The sequence below is a fragment of the Desmodus rotundus genome, chromosome 1 (assembly GCF_022682495.2).
Source record: "Desmodus rotundus isolate HL8 chromosome 1, HLdesRot8A.1, whole genome shotgun sequence".
Lineage (NCBI taxonomy): Eukaryota > Metazoa > Chordata > Mammalia > Chiroptera > Phyllostomidae > Desmodus > Desmodus rotundus.
Window position 1 is genome coordinate 113952487 of NC_071387.1, and position 20577 is coordinate 113973063.

At 38.1% G+C, this 20577-nt stretch overlaps 1 protein-coding gene across 2 annotated transcripts in view; it reads left to right on the plus strand.

Moving 5' to 3' along the window:
* TPST1 (tyrosylprotein sulfotransferase 1) overlaps positions 1-20577 on the plus strand; it is a 109958-nt gene that overhangs the window by 58114 nt on the left and 31267 nt on the right. For both annotated transcript variants that reach the window (XM_024571635.3, XM_045204573.2), the window contains exon 3: positions 12088-12286. In XM_024571635.3, coding sequence (XP_024427403.2) covers positions 12088-12286 — 199 coding nt within the window. The remainder of the gene's footprint in view (positions 1-12087; positions 12287-20577) is intronic.

The window sequence follows — 20577 nt, forward strand, 5'->3', positions numbered from 1 at the left end:
GCCTGCAAACAGAAAGGTCGCCCATTCCATTCCTGGTCAGGGCACATGCCTGGGTTGTGGTCCCTGACCCTGGTTGGGGGCATGTGAGGGGCAGCCAATCAGTCAGTGTTTCTCTTGCACATCAATGCTTCTCACCCTCTCTTTCTCTTTCCTTGCCCTCCCTTTAAAAATAAATAAATAAAATCTAAAAAAAAAAGTTTAAGAGTGAAAAGCTTGTATGGCTCACCAACAGACAGTGACCTCCTACAGGATTGTTTCTTATTTTCTATTTAGTTTTATTTTACTTGTCCATCCACATAGATCAGCAAATACCTTTCTTGAACCTGATAAGTGCAAAGTAAACGCTATTGTGTATTTTCGCCCTCACTTCCCCCACCCAAGTAGCCTCAGTACATCCTTTACTCTCCTCATGTGCCATTTCTCTGAACTCGCCCGGTTCTCTCTTGGGTGCGAAAGTTGATTTGGCCCTCCAGTGAGGAAAGACATCACCTGAGACCCTTCCCCGCTTCACCAGACCTTACATGCCCTAAAGATACAGTCTTAGATTGGGGTTGACAGATTTTTTTCTGTAAAGGGCTACATACTAAATCTTTTAGGTTTTGGAAACCATGTGGTCTTTGTCTCAACTACTGGACTCTTGTTGCAGACAAGAACAGCCATAGACAGAATGTAAACTAACAAGCATGGCTACATTCCAGTAAAACTTTATGACATCGAAATTTGATGTCATATGCTTTTCATGTTTTGTGAAACATTATTCTTTTGCTTTAAAAAGCTGTTTAAATATGTAAAAGCCTTTCTTAGCTCAAAGGCCAGACAAAAACAGGCAGTGGGTTAGATTTGGTCTGTAACCCATAGATTGCTAACTCTTGCCTTAGCTGCTGGGTAATTTGCCCTGACACGTGTTCCCCGCCCTGTAGAAGAATTACCATAGTTCTGTCACCTGCATTCCCATAATATGGTTTCTAACTGTTGCCATTACATTTATCATTGATGTATATTAATTATGTATATATGTTATCTCTCTTATTGGACTCTGAGCTTCTTGAGAGGAGAGCTGTGGCCCTACTTAGTCATCTTTGCATCTTTAGGATCTAATACTAGATCCAACACATAGTGGGCATTCGAAAAGTGTTTAATTTGAATTTTATGCTCAATAAATATAAAATGTCATTACTACTGTCTTAAAGAGAAGTACCTGATATGCAGTAGGCTTTCCAAGTTTTGCCCCTAAGGAGTCCACAGTAACTGCATTTGCTGCTAGTGGATCTTGTAAGTCAGTGGTTATATAAAAAAAGCCTTTCCAGATTCTTTCATTTTAGAATTTTATCTCTTTCAGACAAGAGATGGTTGAATTTTATCTTTAAATCATTTCTTCAATCATAATGATAAATAGTGGCTTTCACTTTACTTATGAACCAGTGCTATAATCTGGATGAAAAAATAACAAAGAGCTATTGTTTACTGAGCACATACTACATTCCAGCCTCTAATTTTTCTTTAGACCTTTGGTAACTTTCTGACTACTAACAATTTACTTCATTTTCTTTTTCCCCTACACCTCAAAAAATGCAAAGCAACAACATCATGTTTTCCCCCCATACTATCTATTGTAAGAATGATAACATCATCTATCTACTCAGTCCTTCAAGGCAAATCTAAATTTGTTTGTTCCTGGCCTGGTAGCTCAGTTTATTAGCATGTCATCCTGATATGCCAAGGTTGCAGGTTGGGTCCCCAGTCAGAGAACATACAAGAATCAACCAATGAGTGCATAAATAAGTGGAACAACAAATCTCTCTCAGATCAATCAATAAAATTTTTTTGAAAAAACAAATCTGAATTCATTTAGACTTCTTTCCCCCATGTCTAACTGGTCACTAATTATTATCAATTTCTTTCTTTCTTTTTTAATCTATGGAGCCCTAACTGTGGGTTGGGCATCGTCCTGCAAACTGAAGGGTTGCTGGTTTGATTCCTGGTTGGAGTACATGCCTGGGTTGCAAGCCAGGTCCCCATTTAGGGGTGTGCAAGAGGCAACCAATCAATGTTTCTCTCCCTCTCATTCTCCCTCCCTTCCCCTGTTTCTAAAAATAAATAAAATATTTTTTAAAAATCTATGGAGATTTTCTTCCTTCTATTTCTATCTCATTTGTTCTAGTTGGAACTTGAATCATTTCTCAACTCTTCCAATGTACAATTGAACATCTTTACTATTTTTTCTGAATCTGGTTGGCCCATTCTGTGGACTCTTCCCATAGTTATTAGCATTGAATGCTGATAATGATATTCTGATCACATCACTCTTGTAATTAAAACCCTTTCCTCATTCCCCAACATTTTCAAGATAAAGCCAACTTCCCAATCATAACATACAAGACCTTAGGTGTGACTCCAGTGCTTAACACAGATGTGTTTCAGAATTCAGAAGGTTTGTGATATTAGGTACAGAACACATTATATAATATCTTCTGTTGGCTCTAGATCAACACTGTAATCAAACACATTAATATCTCCTCATCTGAGAGTGTGATTGTTTATACCATGTAAAATAAAGACTATACATAGATTTTTATAAGTTCAAGTCATGTTTTGCTGCTAAACAAAGTTATAGGAATGTGTTTAGTTTTTAGAGACTTTTGGGTTTCAGAATTTGGAGTGAGAGACTGTGGCCCTGTAGATGTTCAGTGGTCTGCTGGAACTGGCTTGCCCTAGCTGCAGAAAGCTCATTTTGCACATCTCTTCCCAACTCTGCAGTTGGTGACTTCATGTTGGTAGCTTGACATCAGCTGTGTTAGGAGTTTTTGCACCACAGACATCAGTAAATGCAACAAATCCTGGCCTTTTCTTCCCTGGAGAGCAGGTCGTTCAATGTTACCAGCACAGCACTATAAATACGTATTATGTGTATACATACATCTGTATGTTTTTACCATTGTGGCGAACCAACTTGCTCACTCTGTGGAGGGCAAAGGGCCAATGTTTTCAGGGAGGCATACAATGGAAAGGTTGAGATAATCAATATGATGGCAATAGAGAAATTAGGAAAAATGGGAACTTTGGAATCAGACAGACATGGGATCGAATTTTAACTTCATTATTTCCATACTGTGTGATCCCGTGTAAGTCACTTACCTCCTCTGGGTCTCAGTTTACACATTTGAAAAATGGGGACTTACGTCTTTCTCTTAAGGTTGTTTTAAGGATTAAATGAGATATCATATGAAAAGTGCCTAACATAGAATGAATAGAAAATGTTACTGTTTGTTACTATAAACCTTTTTTAAAAATTCTGGAGATGTTTCCCTCTGCACACACGGCTGTCATTCTCTAACATTCATAATGCATTCACAGTAAATACCATGCAGTTTGCGCCTGGATATTCTCTAGTTATTTCATCTTTTGTCAATTGATCTCCTTATGAAGGTATCATTCTTGACTTCTTTTGAGCATGTTTATATAAACTAACTTTGTAGGCTTTTTATTCTATGAAAAACTCTTATTTATTTAATAAACTTGTTTTGAGTATCTATTTTATGGTCATGTTCTGGGTGTTGGTAATAGTGAGATTAATCAGACATAGACCCTCCTTATATTCTGGTGGAGTGATAGGTAGTTGGGCCTGAAAGCCAACTATTTAAATGCAGGGAAATTAGGAGACTTTTGTAGTAATCCAGATGAGAAATGGTGGTGAAATGAATGAAATTAGCAGTAGAAATGGAGGAGAGATGGTTCTATTCAAAGTCTATTGAGCTGGACCTAGTTTCTCTTTGTTCCACCCTAGATCCTGGCTTTGCCTTGTGGGTAGGTGGTGTGTAGTTTATCAATATAAGATGTATGTGAAGAGAGGAGTGAATTTTGAGCAGAAGATGATGTTTCCAGTTTTGGACCATCTTAGTTTTGTGGTGTGTATAGAGTATATGAATAGAATGACCATATAATTTATTATACAAATTTGAACATTTATGAGAGTGAGATGTGCTATATTAGTAATTAAGCTGGGGCAACAGGTATAAACTGGACCTGTCCTGGACAAACCGGGATGTTCTTTATGCAGGTAAAAAAAAAGTCAAGCAAAGATTATTAGAGATGAGGCCATCTAGGGAAAATGTGTAGAGTGAAGATAGCAGTGGGTTAAGTCCTGGATAAATTTTTTTAAAATTTTTTATTGTTATTCAATTACAGTTGTGTGCCTTTTCTCCCCAGCCCTCCACCCCACCCCAGCCAAACCCCCTCCTTCCCCCACCTCCACCCTCCCACTTGATTTGGTCCATGTGTCCTTTAAAGTAGTTCCTGTAATCCCCTCTCCTCACTGTCCCCTCCCCACTCCCCCCTGCCCATTATTAGATTGTTCTTAACTTCAATGTCTCTGGTTATATTTTGTTTCCTTTTTTCTTCTATTTATTATGTTCCAGTTAATGGTGAGATCATATGGTGTTTGTCCCTCACCGTCTGGATTATTTCACTTAACATAATGCTCTCCAGTTCCATCCATGCTGTTGCAAAGGGTATAAGCTCCTTCTTTCTCTCTGCTGCGTAGAATTCCATTGTGTAAATATACCATAGTTTTTGGATCCACTCATTTGCTGATGGGCTCTTAGGTTGCTTCCAGTACTTGGCTATTGTAAATTGTGCTGCTATGAACATTGGGGTGCATAGGTTCTTTTGGATTGGTGTTTCAGGGTTCTTAGGGTATAATCCCAGCAGCGGAATTGCTGGGTCAAAGGGCAGTTCCATTTTTAGTTTTCTGAGGAAATTCCATACTGTTTTCCACAGTGGCCTCACCAGTCTGCATTCCCACCAACAGTGCACTAGGGTTCCCTTTTCTCCGCATCCTCTCCAACATTTGTTTGTTGATTTGTTTATGTTGGCCACTCTGACTGGTGTGAGATGGTACCTCATTGTGGTTTTAATTTGCATCTCTCTGATGGCTAGTGATGCTGAGCATCTTTTCATATGTCTCTGGGCCCTCCGTATGTCTTCCTTGGAGAAGTGTCTGTTCAAGTCCTTTGCCCATTTTTTAATTGGGTTGTTTGTCTTCCTGGAGTGGAGTCGTGTGAGTTCTTTATATATTTTGGAGATCAGGCCCTTGTCTGAGGTATCATTAGCAAATATGTTTTCCCATACTGTTGGTTCTCTTTGTAATTTGGCGCTGTTTTCTTTAGCCATGCAGAAGCTTTTTATTTTGATGAGGTCCCATTTGTTTATTCTTTCCTTTATGTCCCTTGCTTTAGGGGACATGTCTGTGAGGATGTTGCTGTGTGGAATGTCTGAGATTTTCCTGCCAATGTTTTCCTCAAGGACTTTTATGGTGTTACAACTTATATTTAAGTCTTTTATCCATCTTGAGTTTATTTTCGTGTATGGCATAAGTTGGTGATCGAGTTTCATTTTTTTGCACGTAGCTGTCCAGATCTCCCAACACCATCTGTTGAAGAGGCTGTTTGTGCTCCATTTTATGCTCCTGCCTCCTTTGTCAAATATTAATTGACTGTAAAGACTTGAGTTTATTTCTGGGCTCTCTGTTCTGTTCCATTGGTCTATGTGCCTGTTTTTATGCCAGTACCAGGCTGTTTTGATTACAGTGGCCTTGTAATACAGTTTGATATCAGGTATTGTGATCCCTCCTGCTTTATTCTTCTTTCTCAAAATTGCTGCTGCTATTCGAGGTCGTTTATGGTTCCATATGAATTTCTGCAATGTTTGTTCTATATCTGTGAAATATGTCATGGGTACTCTAATAGGGATTGCATTGAATCTATAAATTGCTTTGGGTAGTATGGACATTGTGATGATGTTAATTCTTCCAATCCATGAGCATGGTACATGCTTCCATTTGTTTGTGTCTTCCTTAATTTCTTTCTTCAGTGTTGTGTAGTTTTCTGAGTACAGGTCTTTTACCTCCTTGGTTAGGTTTATTCCTAGGTACTTTATTTTTCTTGTTCCTATACCAAATGGGATTTTTTTTCCTGATTTCTGTTTCTGCAGTTCCGTTGTTGGTGTACAGGAATGCCTTTGATTTCTGAGTATTGACTTTGTATCCAGCTGTTTTGCCAAATTCATTTATTAGGTCGAGTAGTTTTTTGGTGGAGTCTATAGGGTTTTCCATGTACACTATCATGTCATCTGCAAACAGTGACAGTTTCATTTCCTCCTTTCCAATTTGGATGCCTTTTATTGCTTTTTCTTGTCTGATTGCTGTGGCTAGGACTTCCAATACTATGTTGAATAGGAGTGGTGAGAGAGGGCATCCTTGTCTTGTTCCTGATCTTAGTGGGAAAGCTCTAAGTTTTTGTCCATTGAGTATGATGTTGGCTGTAGGTCTCTCATATATGGCCTTTATTATGTTGAGGAATGCTCCCTTTATTCCCACTTTGCTGAGTGTTTTTATCAGAAATGGGTGCTGTATCTTATCAAATGCTTTTTCTGCATCTATTGATATGATCATGTGATTTTTGTCTTTGCTGTTGTTGATGTGATGTATTATGTTTATTGATTTGCGAATATTGTACCATCCTTGTATCCCTGGGATGAATCCCACTTGGTCATGGTGTATGATCTTTTTGATGTATTGTTGGATGCGGTTTGCCAATATTTTGTTGAGAATTTTAGCGTCTATGTTCATCAGCGATATTGGCCTGAAGTTTTCTTTCTTCGTTGTGTCTTTATCTGGTTTTGGGATTAGGATGATGCTGGCTTCATAAAAAGAGTTTGGAAGTCTTCCATCAGTTTGGATTTTTTCGAATAGTCTGTGAAGGATAAGGGTTAGCTCTTCCTTAAATGCTTTGTAGAATTCTCCTGTGATTGTAGAATTCTCCTGTGAAACCATCTGGTCCAGGGCTTTTGTGTGTTGGGAGTTTTTTGATGACTGCTTCAATTTCGTTTGCTGTTATTGGTCTGTTCAGGTTTTCTGCTTCTTCTTCATTCAGTTTTGGAAGATTATATTTTTCTAGAAATGTGTCCATTTCACCTAGGTTTTCAAATTTCTTGGCATACAGTTCTTCGTAGTAATTTCTTACAATCCTTTGTATTTCTATGGTATCAGTTGTAATCTCTCCTCTTTCATTTCTAATTGTGTTTATTTGGATTCTCTCTCTTTTTTTCTTGATGAGCCTACTTAAAGGCTTGTCGATTTTGTTTATCTTTTCAAAAAACCAGCTCCTGGATTCATTGATCCTTAGAATTGTGCTTTTAGTCTCTATGTTATTTAACTCTACTCTGATTTTGGTTATTTCCTTCCTTCTGCTTGCTCTGGGCTGTCTTTGTTGTTGTTCCTCCAGTTCTTGTAGGTGTCGGGTTAGGTTGTTTGTTTGAAATGTTTCTATCTTTTTAAGGTAGGCCTGTATTGCTATGAACTTCCCTCTCAGGACTGCCTTTGCTGTGTCCCATAGGTTTTGGGTTGTTGTGAGTTCATTTTCGTTTGTTTCCAGAAAGTTTTTGATTTCTTCCCTAATCTCGTTCTTGACCCATTCATTGTTTAATAGCATGCCATTCAGTCTCCATGATTTTGAGTGTTTTGGGTTTTTTCCTTTGGGGTTGGTTTCTAGTTTCAGTCCTTTGTGGTCAGAGAAAATGCTTGATATGATTTCAATTTTCTTGAATTTGTTGAGGCTTGCTTTGTGACCTATCATGTGGTCTATCTTTGAAAAAGTTCCATGTACACTTGAAAAGTATGTGTATTTTGCTTCTTTGGGATGAAAAGCTCTATATAGATCAGTTAAGTCCATTTCCTCTAGGGTATTGTTAAGTGACACAATATCCTTCTTGATATTTTGTTTGGAAGACCTGTCCATTTTTGACAGTGGGGTGTTAAAGTCCCCTACTATAATTGTGTTGCTGTCAACATCTTTCTTGAAGTCCTCCAAGATTTTCTTTATGTATTTGGGTGCTCCTATGTTGGGTGCATATATATTTACAATGTTTATGTCTTCTTGGTAGATTCTTCCTTTGAGTATTATGAAGTGACCTTCTGGGTCTCTCTTTATGGCCCTTCTTTGGAAGTCTATTTTGTCTGATATGAGTATTGCTACCCCTGCTTTTTTTCCCTGTCCGTTTGCTTGGAAAATTTGTTTCCAGCCCTTCACTTTCAGTCTGTGTAAGTCTTTTGTCCTGAGATTGGTCTCTTGTAGGCAGCATATGTGTGGGTCATGTTTTCTTATCCATTCAGCTATTCTATGTCTTTTGATTGGAGCATTTAATCCATTTACGTTTAAGGTTATTATTGATAGGTAGTTATTCATTGCCATTTTTTCCTACCCGTGTTCCTCTGTCTTTCTCTTTTCCTTCCTTTCCTTAAAGCAGTCCCTTTAGCATCTCTTGCAGAGCTGGTTTGGTGGAAGTGTATTCTTTTAGACTTCTTTTGTCTGGGAAACTCTTTATTTGGCCTTCTATCTTGATTGAGAGCCTTGCTGGGTAAAGTAGTCTTGGTTGCAGGCCTCTGGTTCTTATTACTTGGAATATTTTGTGCCATTCTCTTCTGGCTTGGAACGTTTCCATTGAGAAGTCAGTTGCTAACCTTATTGGGGCTCCCTTGTATGTTACTTCCTTTTTCTCCCTTGCTGCCTTTAAGATCCTCTCTTTGTCTTGGAATTTTGCCATTTTAATTATGATGTGTCTTGCAGTGGGTCTCTTTGGGTTCCTCTTGCTTGGGACTCTCTGTGTTTCCTGGATTTGGGTGACTTTTTCTCTCATCAGATTAGGGAAATTTTCCATGATTACTTTTTCAAACAGGTTTTCTATCCCTTGCTCTTCTTCTTCTCCTTCTGGTATTCCTATTATACGGATATTGTTACGTTTCATGTTGTCCTGCATTTCCCTTATTACCTCTTCATTCTTTCTGAGCCTCTTTTCCTTTTCTAGCTCTTTCTGGGTGTTTTTTTCTACTTTGTCCTCCAGCTCGCTGATCCGATCCTCTGCTTCATCAAGTCTGCTTTTCATTCCTTCTACTGTGTTCTTCAATTCAGAAATTGTATTCTTCATTTCCTCTTGGCCCTTGTTGATAGTTTCTATTTCCTTTTTCATGTTGATATAGTTTTCAGTGAGTTCACTGTAGTTTCCCTGTAGTTTCTGGTAGTTCTCTTTGAGCTCAGTGAGCTCAGTGAGCTTCCCGATAACCATTGCTTTGAACTCAGTATCTGATAGTTGAGTTGCCTCTTTTTCAGTTAGCATTCTTTCTGAGGCTTCCTCCTTTCCTTTCATTTGGGAATTGTTTCTTTGTCTTCCCATTGTTTGTGAGACTCTTCTTGTTAGCCTCTGCTTCTTAGATTGATCTATTCTGACTCCCTGGGTTTATGGTATGAACTTCTATGGTAGAATGCCAATGGGATTCTGTGATGCTGTCTCCTTAATCTCCTGTGCTCACTGGTCTTGAGCTGATGTTTATGGGTGTAACATGGTCTAACTCTGGTCTTTTCAGTACTCCAGGTTTTATTGTCTCACCATCTGATATTTCAATGTCCTCTGTCTTTGGTCTCCGATCTTCATATATGCTGGAATACCGTTGGCTGTTCGCTCTGCTCCTCAGATCAGCTAGTTGTTTCATTGGTGTTGAGGGGAAGTGGACTCTGCTTCCACCTATCTCGCCACCATCTTAGAACCTTGGATAAATTTTTTAAGTTTATTTTATTGATTATGCTATTACAGTTACCCATTCCTTTTCCCCTTTATCCTCCTTCCCCCACCCCCGCCCCGCCTCACTCCAGCATTCTCCCTTCATTCATGTCTATGGGTTGTACATATAAGTTCTTTGGCTTCTCCATTTCCAATACTATTCTTAACCTTCCCCTGTCTATTTTATACCTACCATTTATGCTTCTTATTCCTTGTACCTTTTCCCCCATTCTCCCTGCTCCCCTTCCCTGCTGATAACCCTCCATATGATCTCCATTTCTGGATTCTGTTCCTATTTTAGTTGTTTGCTTAATTTGTTATTGTTTTTGTTTTTTAGGTTCAGTTATTGATTGTTGTTTGTTGTCATTTTACTGTTCAGAGTTTTGATCTTCTTCTTTTTCTCAGATAAGTCACTTTTACATTTCCTATAATAAGGACTTGGTGATGATGAACTCCTTTAACTTGACCTTATCTGGGTAGCATTTTATCTGCCTTTCCATTCTGAATGATAGCTTTGCTGGATAATCTTGGATGTAAGTCCTTGCCTTTTAAGACTTTGAATACTTTTTTCCAGCCCCTTCTTGCCTGCAAGGTTTCTTTTGAGAAATCAGCTGATAGTCTTATGGGAACTCTTTTGTAGGTAACTGCCTTCTTTCCTCTTGCTGCTTCTAAGATTCTCTCCTTATCTTTAATCCTTGGGTAATGTAATTATGATGTGCCTTGGTGTATGCTTCCTTGGGTCCAACTTCCCTGGGACTCTCTGAGCTTCCTGGACTTTCTGGAAGTCTATTTCCTTCACCAGATTGGGAAAGTTCTCCATGATTTTTTCAAGTAAGTTTTCAATTTCTTGCTCTTCCTCTTCTTCTGGCATTCCTGATTCAGATATTGGAATGTTTAAAGTTGTCCCATGAGGAGAGGTTCCTAAGCCTCTCCTCATTTTTTTGAATTGTTGTTTCTTCATTCTGTTCTGGTTGGATGTTTATTTCTTCCTTTTGTTCCAAATAGTTGATTTGAGTCCCAGTTTCCTTCCCATCACTATTAGTTCCCATATATTTTCCTTTATTTCACTTTGCATAGCCTTCACTTCTTCCTCTATTTTATGTCTGTACTCAATCATTTCTGTGAGCATCCTGATTACTAGTGTTTTGAACTGTGCTTCTGATAGGTTGGCTATCTCCAGGTCACTTAGTTGTTTTTCTGGAGCTTTGATCTGATTGTTCATTTGGGCCATATTTCTTTGCCTCAGTGCACCAGTCTGGATGAATGTTTCTTCTTTAACTCCTTTGTTGTTGGACTTCCACACAGTTCAATTATCTGGCTGTTATGGTTGTTTTTTTAAAAATTTGTTGTTGTCCTTTTGGTTGTGTAAGGAAGCAAAACATATCTACCTACGCTTCCATCTTGGCCGGTGAATACATTTTTAATAGAGGAAAAGAGAATGTGCTTCTTGAGGCAGGAAGGAAACCTGGAGCTAATGGCCTCACAGAATCCCAGGGAAGAATAAATTCATTTTCTCTTGTCTGTTGTTTTAGGCAGGGAGCCCCTTTGAAGGATTTTTCGTCAGATAGTGATAATCTGCAGTGAGAAGTCACATATTTAAAGAAAAAGGATTTTTACCTTTATTAGAATACTGTTTGAATGATTTATGTATTATGATATAAAACACTCTTAAGCATTTTTGTTTTACAGTCATTTGGCCAAAATCTACTAATTCAGAACTGGTTTTTATTTAGATGTCATTTCATGTTATATTTTTTTCCTAAATTTATGAGTTACTTAGTCAAATATAGTGAATATAATCACTACAAGCTAAAAGTAGATTTCTAGGTTAAAAGGTAGACTACATTTATTCTGTAATATTGAAAGTCATAAACAGCACTTCTTCCTTAGAAAATGGAGTTCTTCAGGAAGTCAAGAGAAAACTAGAACAAATGAATGTTTTACAAGTTTAGTGGATTATGATTAGCTGTTTTTTCTTCAATATTTTATTATGGAAAATTTCAAATGTACAAAGAATGGAAAAATTACACCCACTGTGTTATACAATTAAAATTTACATTTATACAATTAAGACTTTGCTATATTTGCTCTATCACATACTTGTTCATCTAGTCATTCATCTGTCCATCTTATTTATTTTTGACGCATTTCAAGTAAGTTGACTGGTTATTTTACGAAGCAGTTGTATTTTTTTCTGAACAGTATAATTAAAATGTTAATATATTTTGTGAAGATGGTATCAACTGACCCTTTTTCCCATTTCTAGAAATCTGAGGTTGCCAATAATTACTGTCAAATTTAGAACATTAAAAAATGTCTGGTAAATAGTGTTAAGCCTGATCAGTGCCTTCTGTCTCAATAGCTTTATAATTGAGACACTTACAACTTTTAAAGTTATCAAAAATAATTTTCAGTGGCCTTTTAACACTAGTTTTTGGTATTCTAAATAAATATTTATTCCTACTATATTGTTTTCAGAGTGGAGAGATCAACAGACCAAGTCATCAAGCCAGTGAACGTGGCTGCGCTATCCAAATGGGTCGGGAAAATACCTGCAGATGTTTTGCAGGACATGGCAGTGATTGCACCCATGCTTGCCAAGCTTGGGTATGACCCATATGCCAACCCACCTAACTACGGAAAACCTGATCCCAAAATCCTTGAAAACACTAGAAGGGTAAGTGATATTTTTAAAGTGAATTGAGAAAACTGAATATGAAATTTGGATCCTGAAAAGTTTGTTGTTTATTTTAAAAATTTTGTTTATTGCTTTTTTACAATCAGAAAATTATTTTAAATTAGAAAAACTCTATTTGTAGAATTCTTTATCATCATATGTCTTCCACTGCATTTTAAGGAAAATTGTGGCTCTTCCTAGGAACTATGGGGACCATTTTTTAAATATATTTTGCACAATTTCTAGGAATAGTGCTTATTGTTGGGGAGATTTTTACCTCATAGCTGATTTACCACAAATTTGCTTAAATGCCAGAATTACTAGCAACCTCACTTGCTTCTAGTTTTTGTTTTACTCTAATGACTCCTTTACATTTAAGTCTTTGTTTAGATTAAGAATGATTTCTTAATACTTGAAAACTAGACATTGCCTACATTAGAATTATTAAACAGGTACAATAAATTACCCTCTGACTGAGAAAAAGTTGCTATTAAAGTATAATTATAGCTTTTCTTTTTAATAAGTTATACTCACATATTTATGAAATATTATTTCAGAAAAGCTGAAAACTCAAAGAGCCAATCTGAATATATTTCAACCTTACCAGTTGAATCTACTTCAAATCAGACCTAAATGCATTTATTCTTTTGAAAAATTGTAAAATTCATATAAAGGGTTCTCAGAGAAAATTCCAACTTGTGTGTGGAAGCTTCCCCACACCACCAGCCAATTCTCTGATGCCAAAAGGGTGTCCAAAAATGCAACTCAATTCTGGCACCATCTATCCAGAGAGAGAATCAGAATCCACAGGGAAAGGGCTCCTTGCCAAACGACCACCCTCCACTTTAGATACCAGTTGCAAGCCCAGGTTGTTCCGAACAACTACAAATCAGAGGTTCCCATGACCACCCCCACCCCCAGGTTTGATTAATTTGTTAGAGTGAAACTCACAAAACTCAAGAAAGCTTACTCACTTATATTATGGATTTGCTACTAAGGACATTAAAGGATAGGAATGAATAGCCGGAAGAAGAGGTACATAGGGCCGGGTCCCGCATACAGCAGTTTCTATCCTCGTGGAGCTGAGGTCCAGCACATGGTAGTGTTCTGTGGTTCCCCTTGGTGGAAGCTCTCCAAAAAAGGCCTAAGAGCTGTCCTTTTGTGTTTTTAGGGAGGCTTCATTACATAGTCATGATTGACTAAGTCTTTGGCCACTGCTAATCGATTTGATCTCAAGCCCTCTCCCCTCCTTGGAAATTAGAGTGGGACTGAAAGTTCGAAACCTCAGACCACATGGTTGGATCCCAGAGGCACCCAGCCCATATCCTTTGGTTGTGTCCAAAAGTCACCTCACTAACAAGAGATACCATTATTCCTCTCATCACTTAGGAAATTCCTAGGAATTGAGGAGCTAAACTCTGGAGGCAGAGGTTTGGTGAAAAAGGAGAGGGGTCATTTATTCAAAGACTACCTAGTTTTGAAAGAATGGTAGGTTCTGCCTCAGAGCCCATTCCCTCTAAAATACCCAAAGAAAAATAACCCTCCCAACTTTTAACAGATTAGTTCGAAGCTGAACCTGGAATTCCTTCTTCCATTTAAAATAGAGACCCTTGGGAAATGCAAGTGACTATAGCACAACCATCCAGGTGGCTCATCTGGTTCCTGGTTGCAGTCCAGCTTCAGGCATCTTTTGGAGTCTGTGCACCCTGGTGACCTGTTTGCTGCACACTATCCTTTCCTCTGCACCTACCCGCTGCTGGCCCAGTGCTTGCACACAGTCCCTCCTGCCATCGGTTAGCCATTGTGGCTGTGCATCCGGTGGAGCAAGACTGTGCAGTGCAGCACCAGCCGCCTAGGCTGCCACATGCTGGGAGGGGCCCAGAGTCACCACTAAACTGTGGTTTCCAGGGCCCACTGGCCAGGAAGGCTTGGACCTCCTGGCTAGTCTGGCAGGTCCGGACTTCCCCCTGACTGCCGTGACAAACTCCACAGTACACATGCTGCTGTGACCTCTCCAGCTCATGCATACTCGGTGCAAGCCTCCTCCTGCTATGTCTCAAGACTAGCTAGTTTGTTTACCCTTCCCCAGGGGTGTGGAAATCTATCTCACTCCAGCTGTAACTTCAGCCTCGCAGCCTCTGGCACTTCCTGACCCTTCCCTTCTCTGGGGCCTGTGCAGGCTCTTGCATTGCCTTGAGTGTCCCTCCCTGCTCCCCCATGATCTTTCCAGATCCCCTGTAACAAAACTACAATATAAACAAGAAAACTGTTAGCATAAGTTCACTGATCAGTTATTTGATTTCATGATTAAAATTTCTTGCCTTTCTTTGGCATTCTCATTTATGTCAATGATCTCCCCTCCCTACAACCTTATAATTAGCCAAGCCTTTCTTCTTAATATTTATGAACATTTTCTCATTGTGCACATGCTCTTTAAACATACGTTTTTATGGTTATGCAATATATCATTACATTAGCCACCTTAAGACTTTTCTGAAAGAGTGAATGAATAACTAAGCAAATAAAATGTTTCCCTAGTATATGTTCTATAACTCATTTTACCATTTTTATTTTGTTGTTTATAGTTTTCTCTTCGACAAATTATGCTACAGTGAATGCATCCTACATTTTAAGGTGTTTTTGTTTTGTTTTTTTAGGTTAGACTGATGGAAGTGGAATTAAACCAGGTCAAAGTACTTGATATTTTTTAAGGTGTTTGATATATGTTGATAAAATTTTTTTAAACCTTTTGAACAACCAGCATAATATGTCATTTTAGTTTAGATTGTTGCTAATTTTAATATGTTTCATTGATTAATATGATTGAATCTTTCATAGTTTTACCTATATGTACATATTCTTTTATGAGCCATCTTTTAAGTTTTAAAAAAGCTTTATATGTGTTAAAGCTTTATGAGCTACAGTCTTCTAAAAATTAATTACATATCAGCCCAGCATCCATTATCACAGTGCTTGATTGTGTCTTTGTAATTGGTAATTCATGGCTTTCTCCTCTGTACAATACTGAAATGGTTTTTATAAACCAAGCTGCATGTACAAATGATACGTAGAGGTTTCCCAGGCAGTAGACATTATAGTTTTCCTACATTCAAATTGGCTGGCTAGGTTATTCTTGGCTTGCTTGAGCGGTAGTTTGGGAAGAATGCTGTGGCTTGAATCTGTGTGACTACAGAATTTGTTTCATACACATTGTAATGTTTGAAAGTGTTTCAGAATGCACACTGGAAATAAAAACCTTCCCCTTTCCCATCTCTGTCTATCTCTAAGGTGACAAATAATTTTGAGGAAAAAAAGAGAAAGTGTGAACCATAATTGCATTTTTGAGCTCTTTGTGATAATTCTTATTTTGTGTGGCTGGATTTCATAGCCCTTCTTGCAATCCAAATCCTAAGTGTTTTCATAGCTTTTTACTTGTAAAAACTCAGATGGTAAAATACAGAACATTGATGATCATGAAGTTTCATAACGTGATGCTTAAAAAGTGACCTTTGATTGTGAGCTGTGACATGAGATAGGCTCCAGAGAAAGAAGGTGCCTGAGGAGCTTGCACCCTTTATTTATGGTGTGCGAGTGGGTATAAAGTCATTTTTGACTAGGAATATAGAACCCCAAACTCCAGGCTTATAAGTGCTCATTTTTAAGTACAATTCTGGGTAGTCTAGAACTAGTGGTGTCTAAGTCAGCATATTCTGGGGACACGTTGCCCAGTTGTGAGTAGAAAATCATGTGCTTCATGGTTACCATGACTCAGATGGTAAACTGGGAATGAAATGCTGGCTCATTTCATACTCTTTCCCACCATGGACTCTTAATTGTAGCGTATTTCAGTAAATAGTGCCCTTTAGGTTGCATCTGTATTAGCCGTCTCCTTACCCCACAGGTTTTTAATCTTTTTCGGTATACAGACCTATTTGAGAATCCAGTGAAACCTGCAGATCTCTACCGCAGTAATACAGACACACATATACACAAAATTTTACATCCAAGTTCCATGGATTTATAGATGCCCCTGAACCACATCAGACTAATGACCTCTGTTTTATAGTCTCCTTGATCAGGCTGATCCACGCAGCTTGATTACAACCTATTTGCTGATGATCATAAATCTGTATCCCTCAGTGGATCTCTTTCCTGAGCCCCAGGCTCAGAATTTCCAACTGCCTTCTCTATATCTCCATGTGGCTGTTCATGAAGACCAGACAATGTCCAAAATTGAACTTACTGTCCAAACTTCCCTGATAGACAGAAACTAAATAAATAGGAGGATAGTTGAGTAGGAATGGGATAAGGCTGCTCATCTATATTTTCATGGTGTCCGACCCAATGAGCAGATATGAGGAGCAGAGTCCTCAGGGCACATGGATCAAGCAAAAAGAAAAAACAAAAACAAAAAACCAAGTTCAAAGACCTGTTCATTAAACCTGAAGAGTGAGCTAAGAAGCAGAACCAAATATGGATGGAATATCCCATGGAAAACCTGAGTAGAGATTATTATGCTAAGTGAAATAAACCAGTCAGAGGAAGACAAATACCTTATGATCTCACTTATATGTGGAATTTAATGAACAAAATAAACTGACAAACAAAATAGGACCAGAGGCATGGATACATGGAACAGACTGACAGATCTCAGAGGGGAGGACGGCAAGGGGGGACTGGAAGAGATTATTAGCCAAAGAACATATATGCATGTCCCATGGACATGGATAACAATGTGGTGAAGGCTGAAAGAGGGGTGGGGGCCATGTGGAGGGGGTCAAAGAGGAGGAAAATGGGGGACATGGGTAATAGTATCAACAATAAAAAAAAGAAAGGGGAAAAAAAGAAAACCTGAGTAGACAGCAAGTTGTCAAATGGGAAAGACAGGTATCAGGGTACAGAACCCATGGTAGGAACTTGAAGGATTAATTAAGTGAGCTGTGAAAGGTAGTTGGGTTAAATCCATGAACCAAACAGTAGGAAGCTGCAGCAGTCAAAATTGATGTTTTTGCATTAAAGGGAGAGCCTGTAATGCACACTTGAGATTTCTAGTTCCAATACCCAGCAAAAACTGCTTCTTCTTCCCTGGCTGCTGTGGCTCAGTGGATTGAGTGCCAGCCTGGAAACCAGAGGGTCACCGGTTCAATTCCCAGTCAGGGCCCATGCCTAGGTTGCGGGCCAGGTCCCCAGGAGGGGGTGTGTGAGAGGCAATCATACATTAATGTTTCCCTCTCTTTCTTCCTCCCTTCCCTCTCTAAAAATAAATAAATAAAATTCTTTAAAAACCCCTGCCTCTTCTGGTTTTTCTATCTCCATCTGTAGCATTCCTATTTAGATCACATGTAATTAATTGGTCACCAAGTCTCTTGATTCTACATTTGAAAATACCTTGATTCAATCTTATTTCCTTTCAGCTGCCTTAGATCAGTTTTTCCTCATTTCTCCCATGAATTATGACTTATTCAGCTTTTTGTACGTGAGTGTATTAAGTCATTCTTCTCGTATATTTCTATATTCAATGGAAGTTATTTTTTAAAAGCTCAACTCTGATGAATCATTCCCTTGTATAAAATCCTTGAATAGCTCCCCTGGTACTCAAAGATAAAGCCCAGACTTCTTTGAAAGATGTTTACTTTTGAAATATTTGGAGGATTTCTAGTTATAATTTCATGTAGTCAGGGAACACATTCAGTATGGTTTCAGTCCTTTGAAATGTATTGAAAATTGCTTTATGTTTAGCGTGTGACCTCACATCTTCACTTGAGAAACTGTATTTTGCAGTTATTGCAGAGTTTTTTAAATACCAATTAAGTCAAGTTGTTGCATAGTGTGGCTTAGATCACCTCATTCTTACTGATTTTTGGTCTAATTTTAACAATTTGGGGAAAAGATGTGAATTTGTCTATTTCTGCTTTTATTTCTATCAAATTTGCTTCAGGTGTTTTGAATCTACATTATCAGGAGCACATCCTTTTACATCTTCTTGAGGAATTAACTCTTTTATCACTATGAAATACCTCTCATCATTTGATGTTACTATCTTGAAGTCTACTTTGATATAAACATAATCTATTGTTTTTCTGTATACTTTATACATAGTGCACTTTTTCCATCCTGTTACTCTTAATATGCATCTTTATATATGTACTTAAAGTATATTACTTATAAACAGATATAGCTGGTTTTGTTAATCTCCTTTTATAATCTCTGGCTTTAAATGCAATATTTAACCCATTTACATTTAATGTAATTACTCACCTGCCTGGGTTAAATCTACCACCAGCCCATGCTGTCATTAAAAGTTCAGCTTTTTTTTTTTTCCTGTCTCAGCATTCTTTCTTACTGATGGTAAGCCTGCTTTTCTGTCCATGTATACCCAGACGAGGAAAAAGGCTCTTTGATTACCTTTGAAGAACTTACTTTTTTCTGGAATTTGGTTCATTTGGACTTCTTTGTATCCACTACTCTTTGATGGCTCTATTTTAAATAAAAATATGAAGTTTAGTTTATCTAGTATTTTCTTGTTTTGATGAGAGCGTTAGTCTTTGGAGATCCTCATTCTAATCACAATGAAACTTCATAGAATAGCCTTAAGACTCTTTATCTTATGCTTTCAACCTTCCTCTTCAACCTCATCTCTTTTTATTCTTCTACGCACAGCACACTACCTGCCTTTCATTCTCTCGGCACATTTTTATCCTGCCTTACCTTTGCACTTGCGGTCCCTTTTGCCTTGGTTTTCCTACTTCTCCTTCTCCTCATCCTACAGCTTTGTCCTTTAAGACCCAGCTCAAATGACACCTCTTCTATTCCAGATCTTTGTGTTATCCTTTGTACCTGCCTTTACTCTTGTAGTTATCACACTATATGATGTTTGTTTTTATTATATGTTTCTTCTTTTAGACTAAGGACTTTTCAAAGGTAAGGACCACATCATATGCATTTTGTTTCCTAAGCACCAAAATTAATAGTACTCGACAATTAGTAGGTGCTCCATAAAAATGATTTGTTTATTATTTATTATTGTGTTTTTCCATTACCATTTCTGAAAATGACTGTTATTGGCAAAATAAACCTCAGACATAGGAAGAAGAATGTTTCTATAATCGTAAATGTTGTGTCTGATGTGAGGCTCTTGTAGATACTAGTTGGAGTTATGGCTCAGTTCACGTGGGTTCTGCCCTATGTGAGAAACGCCCCATTACACTGCGGTGAGTCTCCAGTAGCTGTGGCAGTACCATATGACTCATCAGTCTGTGTGCAGTTGAAGAAAGAGAGATGGTACATATAATATAGGAGTGAGGGGTTTACCATATTCATTAAGGCTTACACAAATGTGGAAGAACTGGGAAAGTGAAGGTCTGGAAATTTTTTAATATGTACTGGACATCCTGTTTAAAAGAAAAGTAGAGGATAAACTATTGTTGAAATGGCAGAAAAATAGGCATTGATGACTTAATGCCTATTAATGAAATAGGTGGAAGGCCGGGGAGTTTGCAGAGAAGTCCCAGAAACTGCGTGTCGCTGTCAGAGCGGGCCCTCAGTAAGGGAGCTTAAGGAAGGGCCTGTGAAACATGCCATGTGGATGACGTGGGGCTCTAGGAGAGGTTCCTGGAAGCACCACATCTCTTGAGAATAATGGCTTCTGCTTCATTTCCACTTCCCAAATCTCATGTAAGTTTCTCTTATTGGCAGCCTTTTACTCAGAACCCCGCAGGAAAGGGAATCATGGGAGACCTAATTTTCTGCCATAGACAGGAGTGGTGTGCTGCTAGTTGGCCATGGACAGTCCAGCAAAGTCCATTTCTTTGTCAGCCTCACAAACATACATTCCCATTTTAACCATATTTGACTTCCACATAAGACAATGACATTATGCTTCCACTTAACATGATGCAGTGATCCCTTAACAGCCGTGTTTGCTAGTATTTTGCTGAGGATTTTTGAGTCCTTATTCCTAAGTAATATTGGTCTTTAATTTTACTTCTGGTGCTTTTGTCTATCTTTGGTAATGCTGTCCTTTCTCTTTCTCAGAAGAGCTTGAGTAGGATTGTTAATTCTTCTCTAAATGTTTCTTAGAATTTACTAGTGCAGACATCGGTCTTGGGCTTTTCTCTTGGGAGATTATTACTAACTCATTCTCTTTACTTGTTACACATCTGTTGAGATTTTGTATTTTTTATGAGTCAGATCTGGTAATTTGTGTTTTTCTAGGAATGTTTCCATTTTATCTACATTATTTTGGGACAGAGAGTTATTATTTCTTTATAATATCTAATTCCTATAAGTTC